General features: G+C 33.8%; 4 protein-coding genes and 1 long non-coding RNA gene across 5 annotated transcripts in view; 3 read left to right on the top strand and 2 right to left on the bottom strand.

The window, feature by feature from the left end:
- LOC124447931 overlaps positions 1-3214 on the top strand; it is a 10434-nt gene extending 7220 nt beyond the window's left edge. Inside the window, exon 2 of the mRNA XM_046998926.1 lies at positions 2123-3214. Within this exon, the coding sequence (XP_046854882.1) occupies positions 2123-3214 (1092 nt within the window). The remainder of the gene's footprint in view (positions 1-2122) is intronic.
- A 3752-nt stretch (positions 3215-6966) lies between these two features.
- On the bottom strand, positions 6967-9171 carry LOC124447726 (protein ADP-ribosylarginine hydrolase-like). The gene is made up of 2 exons (XM_046998706.1): positions 8228-9171; positions 6967-7614 (listed from the first exon to the last, which is right to left on the bottom strand). Exons 1-2 carry the CDS (start codon positions 8484-8486, stop codon positions 7055-7057), a joined length of 819 nt encoding a protein of 272 aa, XP_046854662.1. The 5' UTR covers positions 8487-9171; the 3' UTR covers positions 6967-7054.
- On the top strand, positions 7275-7765 carry LOC124447729. Its single transcript, XR_006948811.1, has 2 exons — positions 7275-7362; positions 7656-7765. It is a non-coding gene; the product is annotated as an uncharacterized LOC124447729 (long non-coding RNA).
- Positions 9172-9256: 85 nt separating the features above from the next.
- On the bottom strand, positions 9257-10328 carry LOC124447727 (40S ribosomal protein S9). The gene is made up of 3 exons (XM_046998707.1): positions 9892-10328; positions 9600-9783; positions 9257-9345 (listed from the first exon to the last, which is right to left on the bottom strand). The coding sequence occupies exons 1-2, from the start codon at positions 10287-10289 to the stop codon at positions 9606-9608; spliced, it is 576 nt and encodes a 191-aa protein (XP_046854663.1). The 5' UTR covers positions 10290-10328; the 3' UTR covers positions 9257-9345; positions 9600-9605.
- A 90-nt stretch (positions 10329-10418) lies between these two features.
- Positions 10419-11271, top strand: LOC124447728. Its single transcript, XM_046998708.1, has 2 exons — positions 10419-10559; positions 10728-11271. The coding sequence occupies exons 1-2, from the start codon at positions 10447-10449 to the stop codon at positions 11059-11061; spliced, it is 447 nt and encodes a 148-aa protein (XP_046854664.1). The 5' UTR covers positions 10419-10446; the 3' UTR covers positions 11062-11271.
- The last annotated feature ends 76 nt before the right edge of the window (positions 11272-11347 follow it).

The raw sequence follows: 11347 nt of genomic DNA on the forward strand, positions 1-11347 counted from the left end.
CCGACAAAAGGATTATATCACCAATCATGTCTTCTGTTTTGCAACGCTTGAAAGAAATGATGTTATTTTTGACGTGTTGTCACACATAGTGATACGACACATCTACAGTGGTTGACCAAAAAAAATGTCCCCGTAATGAAATATGAGTTTTGTTTATAAAATTCATGAATTTAAAAAACTGTACAGAAATAATCGTAATAAAAACAACATTTCTAGTAAACGACAATACTTAAGCAGTAATTTACAAAAAAATGTGCATGTGCAGAAATGTCGACGGTCCTGCAACACTGAAATAATTCGTCATGTTTATATATTGCAACAAAAATCAACACAAACATGAAGCAATTTTTAAAACCAACGCAACGTATACATGAAAATAAAGAAGTTGAATTGTTAAGAGTGACGAACAAGACGCCGTCTACAGATATATCAGAATAAAAAAGGCGAAGGGATCGTGAAATTCGATATATGCTAAATGCTGGAGTCAGTGTTTGTGATTAGGAAGTTGCAAAGAAGTTTCTACTAAGTTACTGTGAAGTAAAATACTGAGTTCAAAGTTGAGGTTAACTTGAGATTGTAATCACACCTCCTAGTGGTAGAAAAAACAATAGACCACTGAGAGAAGGAATATCTTCATTGCTAAAACCTTAAAGTTAGGTACCCTATCAAAGATTTCTTTTTAAATCTTATAGTTCCAGACTTTGCAGCCTTTAGATAATCTTTGTAGCTTTGCAAATGTCTTTTGTTGATGCTAAGGTTTATTTATGCAAAGTTTCGTCGTATTAAATTATTAAAAAACTGAAATTCTGTGATTTCCTCATCAATCTGATATTGAACATTTTATAACTTCATCAATACAGTTAGGCAATCAAATAATTCTGGACATCACGTGATACATCAGTGAAAACACAAACTGTGCAACAGCCGTTTCTTACGTCACTTCTGGCATTCAAGACAAAGACAAAACATAAATTTCCATATGACTTTTGAAACTCTCTATAGTTGTCCTTGCTTGATTTGTTATGTCCTCTGAATGCCAGCTCCTTTGTAAATATTTGTCTTCCTTTTTTCCTTTTATCCTCATTATGACGTTTCACAGCCTCTCTTGTCTTTCAGAATAAAACTTCCTCGTTAACATCGTTGTCCATAATGTTTAACACTTGCAAATATGAAAAAAGTTATTTCATTTTTTATGATTCTCGAAAACGTCGCAAAGTGATGCTTTTTTATACATAGCCAATGCTGTTCGCAGCAGCACACAATTACAAGAAACTATCTTTAATTTCTCCCTTATTGAAACTGTTAGAATCTGCTATCTTTTAGTTTTCTTTTTAGTCGGTGCGTACCATAGAGATGTGTTATAAATTACTAACATTCTGATCTATAATATTTTGCGAACTAAAAGGTCTTTGTAAAAGCTCATAGAAATTATATCTGAAAACTTTTATCGTATTTGTAGATACGCGTTCTAAAAAGTCACGACCAATAGGCAATATTTAACATTCGAGTTTACGTTAATGATCCCCTCGAAACGCGTTAGTTTATCAACATAGATTAAAAATTCTCATTTCATATTAAAATTTAATCAAAATAGTGGTTCATGGTCATAAAATTGATAAAGAATTTTACCATTGCCAATCAATTGTCGTACATAGCCAAAGAAAAACAAGATCTTGTGTTACATATTGTAAAACATATATATTTATAAAATCAAGTTTCAATTAATGCGTTAGAGTCAATGAAATTAAATAAACATAAACCTTAGTAAATTTAAAAAAGACCATTAGCTACAACATTATAACATATTCTTAGATACAGAGGCATGACATTCACAAATGACTATGCAAATTATTGAAGAATATATTCTTATGTCTGTTTTGTAACGTAAACATTAAGGTAAAATATCATGTTTTTTTAATTTTTCTAAAGGTTGTTTGACAGGATACTGCAGTTGGTAAAAGCTGTAGCATACATGCTCTCTGTCATTATTAGTTTTTAAGTTCTTTTGTAATTTTAAGACGATTTTGGTGAAGTTAAATCAATTGAACCTAATAAGGGTTGTATAATATTTTTTTATTTGCTTGATTTTTATCTTGTTGATATATACCAAATTTTTGTACAGATGGAATCGTCAGGAATAAGAAATCTGTCTTACATTCAGCAAATAATTAACGTGGTGCAAAAGGAACTTGCTCAGTTTTTCATTAAACAATGGAACTCTCGTTACAAATCAACTTATGGAGAATGGGATGATACACACATCAGTGGTAACAAATTTTACAATTTAGAATCAAGAAGAAAGTTAGACCAAAAAACTCGACAAAAATATCAAGATGGAGATACCAGTAAGTGGGACTGTACGATATTATTTGATGCAATAATTTTTTCAAATTCAATTGGAAAGCACCTTGACAAAAAAACAAAGGATGCTGTTCATGCACTTCGTTGTGAAAGAAACAAGTACGCACATTGGTATGAAAGGGAATGCTCAGATGATGATTTTGATGATATAGTCAACATCATTGAAAAATCATTTCAAGATTTGAAATTTTCTCTCGATGAAATCAATAAAATAAAAAATCATCGTGACAGTTTTGATTTATTTCAAGTTCTTCCTTCAAAACCTAATCATTTTTTCGTTGAACGCTCTGAATTACGAGATAAAATTATAAAAGATCTTGAAAAATTAAGGAATGATAACAATGATAAACTGACATATTTTTACATCACTGGTAATCCTGGCAGTGGTAAATCACAACTTGCAAGACAGGTTTGTGAAAAAATATCGTGTGATTGGAAAAATAGAACTTCGTTTGTAATGACTCTCGATGGAAAAAATGAGGAATCTCTTTTAAAAACTTACTGTGAACTTGGATACCGTTTAAACTGTGACAAGTATATGATTAAAAAATTTGAAGATGAAAATTGTTCCATCGCAGACAAAGTGAAGAATTTGCGATCGTTAGTATCCACACGATTAAAATTCTGGCAAAATTGGTTGATCATTGTAGACAACGTGGCACAGCTCAGCAAAATTTCTTCATTACTCCCCCAAGTTGGTGATCCCATGTGGATAAATGGACAAATCATAGTAACTATCCAGAACACAGATGCCGTACCTCAAGACGATGAGTTTAACAAACATATTTCTATCAGAAGTGGAATGAATGATAAAGAATGTTTTCAACTGTTGAATATTACACTGATGAAATGATGATGATCAATTGTTGAATGAAGTATCCCACGCATTAGATCGTCAACCGCTGGCTTTGGTTGCCGCTGGTTATTATGTCAGTCGTGTAAACAAAGCAAACTGCTCATTTACTTGGAAACAATATTTAAAGAAAATATCTTCAGAAGAACAAGAAAACATGGACGCCACTTTTGTTAAATTTAACTCCGTATATCCTAGAAGTATGTTACAAGCTTCGCTTTTAGCTGTCAGACAAAATGCTGAAGAATCCTCAATATTGGCAAATGTTATTAACTTTTTTTCCGTGATATCGTTTGATCCTATACCACGAGACATTATTGTTTTTATGTTCAAAAATTGATCCCAAACACTCAAAGGAAGATATATGTCTTTGTTTAAAGGACTGCTCATTGTTCTTGCATTCAGAAAATAATGACATTAGTCTACATCGCATTGTTCACAAAGCAATTATTGTTTATCAATCTGAACATTCAAATGAAGAACATGAAATGGAAACTAACGTTGATCAAATATCTAAAGCACTTTACATGTTTAAAGAGAGAGACGACGAAATCAAATTAATGCCACATCTTGAAAAATTGTTCAATTATTAAAGACCAACAAGACAAAAAACATGAACACTTTACAAGTTTTCCAATATTTTGTTGACAAATTAAGACATTTTGGAAAATACGATCTTGCTCTTGAACTATTGGATAAATTTAAATCAGAAGAATCTAGTTATGACAAAGCTTGGTATTTTAATATCCTTGGTCTTTTATACCATGACACTGGGAAGTTTAGCAAAGCTAAAAATCATCACGAAAAAGCTCTAGAAATTCATAAACAATCGTTAGGTCCAAATCATGTTGATGTCGCTGCGTCTTTAAACAATCTTGGTAATGTGTTTATAAAACTGGAAACTACGACAAAGCTATAGAGTTTATGAAAAGCTCTGAAAATTCAAAAACAATCGTTAGGTCCAAATCATGTTGAAGTCGCTGCGTCTTTAAACAATCTTGGTACGGTGTTTAATGAAACTGGAAATTACGACAAAGCTATAGAGTTTCATGAAAAAGCTCTGGAAATTCGAAAACAATCATTAGGTGCAAATCATGTTGATGTCGCTAGTCTTTAAACAATCTTGGTAATGTGTTTATAAAACTGGAAACTACGACAAAGCTATAGAGTTTATGAAAAGCTCTGGAAATTCAAAACAATCGTTAGGTCCAAATCATGTTGATGTCGCTGGTCTTTAAACAATCTTGGTATGTGTTATATGAAACTGGAAACTACGACAAAGCTATAGAGTTTATGAAAAGCTCTGGAAATTAAAAACAATCGTTAGGTCCAAATCATGTTGATGTCGCTAGTCTTTAAACAATCTTGGTAATGTGTATAATGAAACTGGAAACTACGACAAAGCTATAGAGTTTCATGAAAAGCTCTGGAAATTCGAAAACAATCGTTAGGTCCAAATCATGTTGATGTCGCTATGTCTTTAAACAATCTTGGTTTGTGTTTTATGAAACTGGAAACTACGACAAAGCTATAGATTTTATGAAAAAGCTCTGGAAATTCAAAACAATCGTTAGGTCCAAATCATGTTGATGTCGCTGCGTCTTTAAACAATCTTGGTAATGTGTATATGAAACTGGAAACTACGACAAAGCTATAGAGTTTCATGAAAAGCTCTGGAAATTCGAAAACAATCGTTAGGTCCAAATCATGTTGATGTCGCTGCGTCTTTAAACAATCTTGGTAGTGTGTTTAAAAAAACTGGAAACTACGAAAAAGCTATAGAGCTTTATGAAAAAGCTCTGGAAATTAAAACAATCGTTAGGTCCAAATCATGTTGATGTCGCTGGTCTTTAAACAATCTTGGTAATGTGTATATGAAACTGGAAACTACGACAAAGCTATAGAGTTTCACGAAAAAGGTCTGGAAATTCAAAAACAATCGTTAGGTCCAAATCATGTTGATGTCGCTGCGTCTTTAAACAATCTTGGTAGTGTGTTTAAAAAAACTGGAAACTACGACAAAGCTATAGAGCTTTATGAAAAAGCTCTGGAAATTCGAAAACAATCGTTAGGTCCAAATCATGTTGATTTCGCTAGTTCTTTAAACAATCTTGGTAATGTGTATAATGATACTGGAAACAACAACAAAGCTATAGAGTTTCATGAAAAAGCTCTGGAAATTCGAAAACAATCATTAGGTGCAAATCATGTTGATGTCGCTATGTCTTTAAACAATCTTGGTTTGGTGTTTTATGAAACTGGAAACTACGAAAAAGCTATAGATCTTTATGAAAAAGCTCTGGAAATTCAAAAACAATCGTTAGGTCCAAATCATGTTGATGTCGCTGCGTCTTTATACAATCTTGGTAATGTGTATAGTGATACTGGAAACTACGACAAAGCTATCGAGCTTCATGAAAAAGCTCTGGAAATTCGAAAACAATCGTTGGGTCCAAATCATGTTGATGTTGCTGCGTCTTTAAACAATCTTGGTAGTGTTTAAAAACTGGAAACTACGACAAAGCTATAGAGTTTATGAAAAGCTCTGGAAATTAAAAACAATCGTTAGGTCCAAATCATGTTGATGTCGCTGGTCTTTAAACAATCTTGGTAATGTGTATATGAAACTGGAAACTACGACAAAGCTATAGAGTTTCATGAAAAGCTCTGGAAATTCGAAAACAATCGTTAGGTCCAAATCATGTTGATGTCGCTGCGTCTTTAAACAATCTTGGTAGTGTTTAAAAAACTGGAAACTACGACAAAGCTATAGAGTTTATGAAAAAGCTCTGGAAATTCAAAACAATCGTTAGGTCCAAATCATGTTGATGTCGCTGGTCTTTAAACAATCTTGGTAATGTGTATAGTGATACTGGAAACTACGACAAAGCTATAGAGCTTTATGAAAAAGCTCTGGAAATTCGAGAACAATCGTTAGGTCCAAATCATGTTGATGTCGCTACGTGTTTAAACAATCTTGGTAGTGTGTATTATGTTACTGGAAACTACGACAAAGCTATAGAATTTTATGAAAAAGCTCTGGAAATTCGAAAACAATCGTTAGATCCAAATCATGTTGATGTCGCTACATATTTAAAAAATCTTGGTAGGGTGTATTCTGAAACTGGAAACTACGACAAAGCTATAGAGGCTCACCAAAAAGCTCTGGAAATTAAAAAACAATCGTTAGGTCCATATCATGATCATGTCGCTGCGTCTTTATACAATCTTGGTAATGTGTATTATAAAACTGGAAACTACGACAAAGCTATAGAGTTTCATGAAAAAGCTAAGGAAATTCGCAAAAAAACGTTAGGAACTAGTCAGGTTGATGACGATAAGTCTTTTGAAAAATCTATGTGTGTTGTACTATGAAACTCGGGAATATGACAAAGCTTTACAGTAACACTTTGATAGCTACGTGTTTCAAAGAAAATTGTACATTCCAAATTATGTTAAGCCTATTTTAAACACATAGACCGTAGGAGCAAGGCTTCCACTTGCCAAGTCAACTCCCCTGTCCCTCAGAAGGTATTTTCGGTAGTGAATAAAAAGTTTGCAATTTGCATTTTGTGAGGTAAAATGAACCTAAAGATGTAATGGTCCTTGTCTATATATAGTTTCACTGATATCTAGTCAATAAACTTACTTTACAGCTGGGAATCATCCTAAGTAGAACTTAGAACTGCCCATGTCCTGAATCTGACATTCTTCTTTAGACTTTATTTCTAAAGTAATTTGCTTTTATGTTATAACCAAGTAGTAATTTTTATTGTATGATTTACAAACATACTAAAGTATATTGGGATGACAGAATTTTGTTAAATAAATACTATCCTGTTAGTTGTTCGTATTCTTTGATACATTCAGTAATTTTTTACCAAGCTCCATAAGCCTATGACCATATTCCAGGTTCCTATAATTTCCAAGGGGTACACCTTTCATACCATACATACCACCCCACCATGCTGCAGCCAATATTCCTGTACTGTCACTATCTCCACCATGAAACATAGAACAAGAACACATTTGAAACCAGGAATCTTTTGCCATCATCAAAGCATCGTAAGCAATCATTGGTGCATCATGACCACTGGATCCACCCCAACCTGCATAACTGACAGATTTATAAAAAGCATCACGTTCAGGTATGTTATATGTCACTGGAAATTTTGGTTCACTGGTTCCATTCATTAATCCCCGTAGTTCAAGATATGACTCCCAACTATTTTTAAAGTAGCCCCAAGATTTCTTGTTTTCTTCTACATCACGACCAACCTTCTCAATGTATTCCCAAACTTTGGGTAAAACACTTAAAAGTCCTGCTCCCCATTTTTTTGGAGCCATCTTCTGTATAGCATAGGCTGTGAATAAAGCTGTAGTAACAGCCCCTAGATAACCTATAATTAAAATCATTATCTTTAAAGATTGCTAATTTTAGGTCACATTATGATGACCCTATTTACATAATAGCGGCATTTTGATATGGATCATGGATTGAATGGCTGTAGTAGTGAAGATATTAAAGCAAAACAGCAATGGCAATTCAAACAGTTTTTAGAAGACAGAAATTTGGAAATGTGGAAAAGCAATAAAAGGGATGGATCAAAGATATGGTCATTTAAAGTGAGCAATGTTAGAAGGATGGAGGCATTTGAGATGTGGTTCTAGAAAATGATGGATTGCATAGACTTATGCAAACCTAAGGTCAACCTTCTTTTATTTCATTTATAAATTGATATTAGATAAAAGGATATGAAACATTCAAGGTAATGGCTTCATCAAGTAAGAAATCCAAGGAAGAGTTGAAGATAAAACTTCTAAGAAAAGCAAAAGGATTGAAAAGCTAAATTATCATAAAGGTTTGTTAAAATGAAAAGCAATGCAGATAACAGGAAAACTTAGCAAACTTTAAACAAAGCAACACTTGTCGATAGACAGAACACTAGACATTAGTGACTTGATAATTGATACATGATCTGAAATCATTGCTTTATTATGAAAGGTGAATACCTGTGGGGTGATTATGAGTCATCCTTCCACTTTCAACAGCAATTTCAATTAACATTTCAATTTGATCTTCACAAGGAAACATCAAACCTATACACATGGATCTCATAGCTGCACCACATCCGCCACCTCGTTCATTAAATGGTATAATGTAACCTTTTTCCTCAAGAGGTCGTAACATGAAACATGCCTTTGTTGTGGTCTGCCCAGGAGCTCTTTCCCACATATCCTCAGCACATGTCTTCTTGTACTTTGTAGCCATAATGCTCAATAACTCTTCCGTTGTTGTCCATTCAGAAACCAACGCTTCTGCTGTAGCAATGTGTAGTACAGTGTCGTCACTAACCCTCTATCCTTTAATGTCAATTTTATCAAGTCCTCCGAGTTTTTCTAGTTCTTCATGAATTTGAGTACCACTGTAACAGAATTCCCACAAACCATTCTTATAACGTAGAGCATCCCCCACTCCACTGAGAACCATAACTGCTTCGTATTTCTCGGATAATTGGACCGTATTTTCAAGAGCCATTTTTAATATGTTTACTTCACCGTAGCTTAATGAATTTTTTTGAAACACGGGGAAAGTACTAAGCTTCCCTCAACTTAGTCAACTAATAAAAACGTAAAATCTTTTCTTTGCTTTGTTTTAATATTGTTTCATACTATTTAGATTTAGACGAGAGCGTTGGGAGACTGGGACTGTTATTTTGTAATCCTTAATCTTTACCCGATTCCATGATCTTCAATCTGATTAACATGTTGCTTCTTGCAAAGATTCTTTAAAATTTAAAAGTTCCTTCCTTATATCATGGATTATCCGACACGGATTTAATTCAAACTTGACAATATGATTGCACATACAACAATTTGTACAAACTTCACAAAATTTCAGCTCTTGGCAAATCTTTAGGTTTTATAATTTTATGGCACATCCCATTGTTATAAATATGTCACTAAAATTTAATTTTGTTACTGCATTAAGATTATTTCTCCCATCACCCATAATATACACAACAAAATCACAACAGAACATTGAATTGTGCATCAAAATTTATTGATTGATTTACAATGTCTCGTAAGAATTATATATTCCACATGGCAGCTTTCACATGTAGAGAGACCTAAATAAACATAAAAATTAAACTTAAAATCATAAACAACTGGACAGAGGGTTACCCTCTCTGTATGAGTGATAATGAAAACAGAAAGAATCTGACAAAATATGGCCGAATTTGGGCATGCAAGGGGGGTGGGGGTTGGAGTAGTGAAATCTATGAATCTAAAAAAATGAAGACGCTGGATTGTTTAATGTACCAATAGATATGAGAGTGTGGATGGCTCAATATTCACGCTGTGATTGACAGAAGTTTCTCACCCAGTCTTAATCCTCATCTTCATCTTCACCACCAGATCCACCTTGACCTCCTTTCTTCATGTTCTTACGTTTTACACGACCAGGTCGACCACCACCATATGGTGATTTAGAACTAAAGTCAATGTGTTTCTGCGAATCCAAACGTACTATATAGGAAGGTACGTTGACTAACTGTTTACGAACCCTGAAATCAAAGAATTGACAATTGAAATGCGATGAGCCTTTAGTCAACATGATCAAAAGAGTTCCAGCAATTAAAATGCTTTTTAACTCATCAAAACTTCAATTCAACCTTATATGACGCTGAAAAATAAGAACTCTAGCATGATGGATAGATTTTGCCAGACCCAATTTGAAAACTTGAGTTTGAAGACGTCGCTCCAAGAAGTCTTCAATACGAAGGCCTAAAACATAATCGAGCTTCATGCGGCTTTCATCCAAAACCCCGATACGTACAAGACGACGTAGCAATGCGTTGCCTTCGAACAAACGACGCGGGTCTTTTTCGTCTAGAGTCAGCAACTCTCGAGCAGCTTTGCGAATCTTAGCCAAAGTGTATTTAACACGCCATACTTCGCGCTTATTTCTTAACCCATACTCGCCAATTATCTTCAATTCTTGATCCAAGCGTTCTTTCTCAAAAGGACGACGAGGAGTCGTGAAAGTCTTCGAACAAACTGGTTTAGGCATCTTGACCACTTCAAGATGGCGTCAAAAAAAGAAAGAAGGAAGAAAAAGACACGTGCTAATACCAGCGTGCACCGCGGGCACGCGATTGATTATTGGGAAATTTTACTGAAGAAATGTAAAATAAGAAAACGGAAGCGCTTTAAAATGAGTTAACAAAATGGCGACTTTCGTTGGAGCGATGAATGTCTATTTGAAATTACCATCGAGATATTTGCTAACAACGTCATTTTTCAGAGCAACTAAGCACATGTTGATTTGTAATTGTAAAAGGTAAATTATTGGGGTGCTATATGTCCTTAAATGCAGATTTTATATGTGTAGGCAAGATGTCGACAAGCTGCAATTGTGCAACTGTTGTACTGCTTATGCAATCTTTTGAATTCTTGTGGATCTTTTGGACTCGCTAGACTCAACATTCAACTAATTTTTCTTTTTCAGAACTGTTTCTCCACTCATGCATCTACACATTTATCCTAAAAAGCATTACTCTTCATCATCAAGTGAAGAAATTTCAAAAGATGAACCAATAGCATTTTCAAAGTCTGCTGCGAAAAATCATACAGTAAATGACACTTTATACTATGATAGTGGTCGACGAAGCTCCTTTACAGGACTGGTGATAACATTTGGCATGCTTTTTTGCATTGTATATTTTGGATTTTTACGCCAGGAAGGTGAAACTGAACAGAAAATTTTTAATAAGATTCTTGAACTACAGAACTCAAATGCATCTGAAGAATCAGAGAATGATCCTGTTGAAAATAATACTTAGGAATTGTTCTAAATGTAGTTACGTTGGGATAATAAATGATACAGATGGACTTGAAGTTGCTTAAACTTTTTACAAAATGTATCCTATCATGTACCTATACACAAGAATGTTTTTAAAAAATCCAACATTGTTGTTTTTCAAGGAATTTTCATAATTCCGATATTAAATAATAATTGTAAAGTGGAAGCATATCCATTCATGGATAGAGAATGCTGATATTTAAAAACCATTATGGATATCATTGAACACAATAATATAGTTTAAAAATTGCCCGTGATAATTGTTT

The sequence above is a fragment of the Xenia sp. Carnegie-2017 genome, unplaced genomic scaffold (assembly GCF_021976095.1).
Source record: "Xenia sp. Carnegie-2017 unplaced genomic scaffold, XeniaSp_v1 HiC_scaffold_23, whole genome shotgun sequence".
Lineage (NCBI taxonomy): Eukaryota > Metazoa > Cnidaria > Anthozoa > Malacalcyonacea > Xeniidae > Xenia > Xenia sp. Carnegie-2017.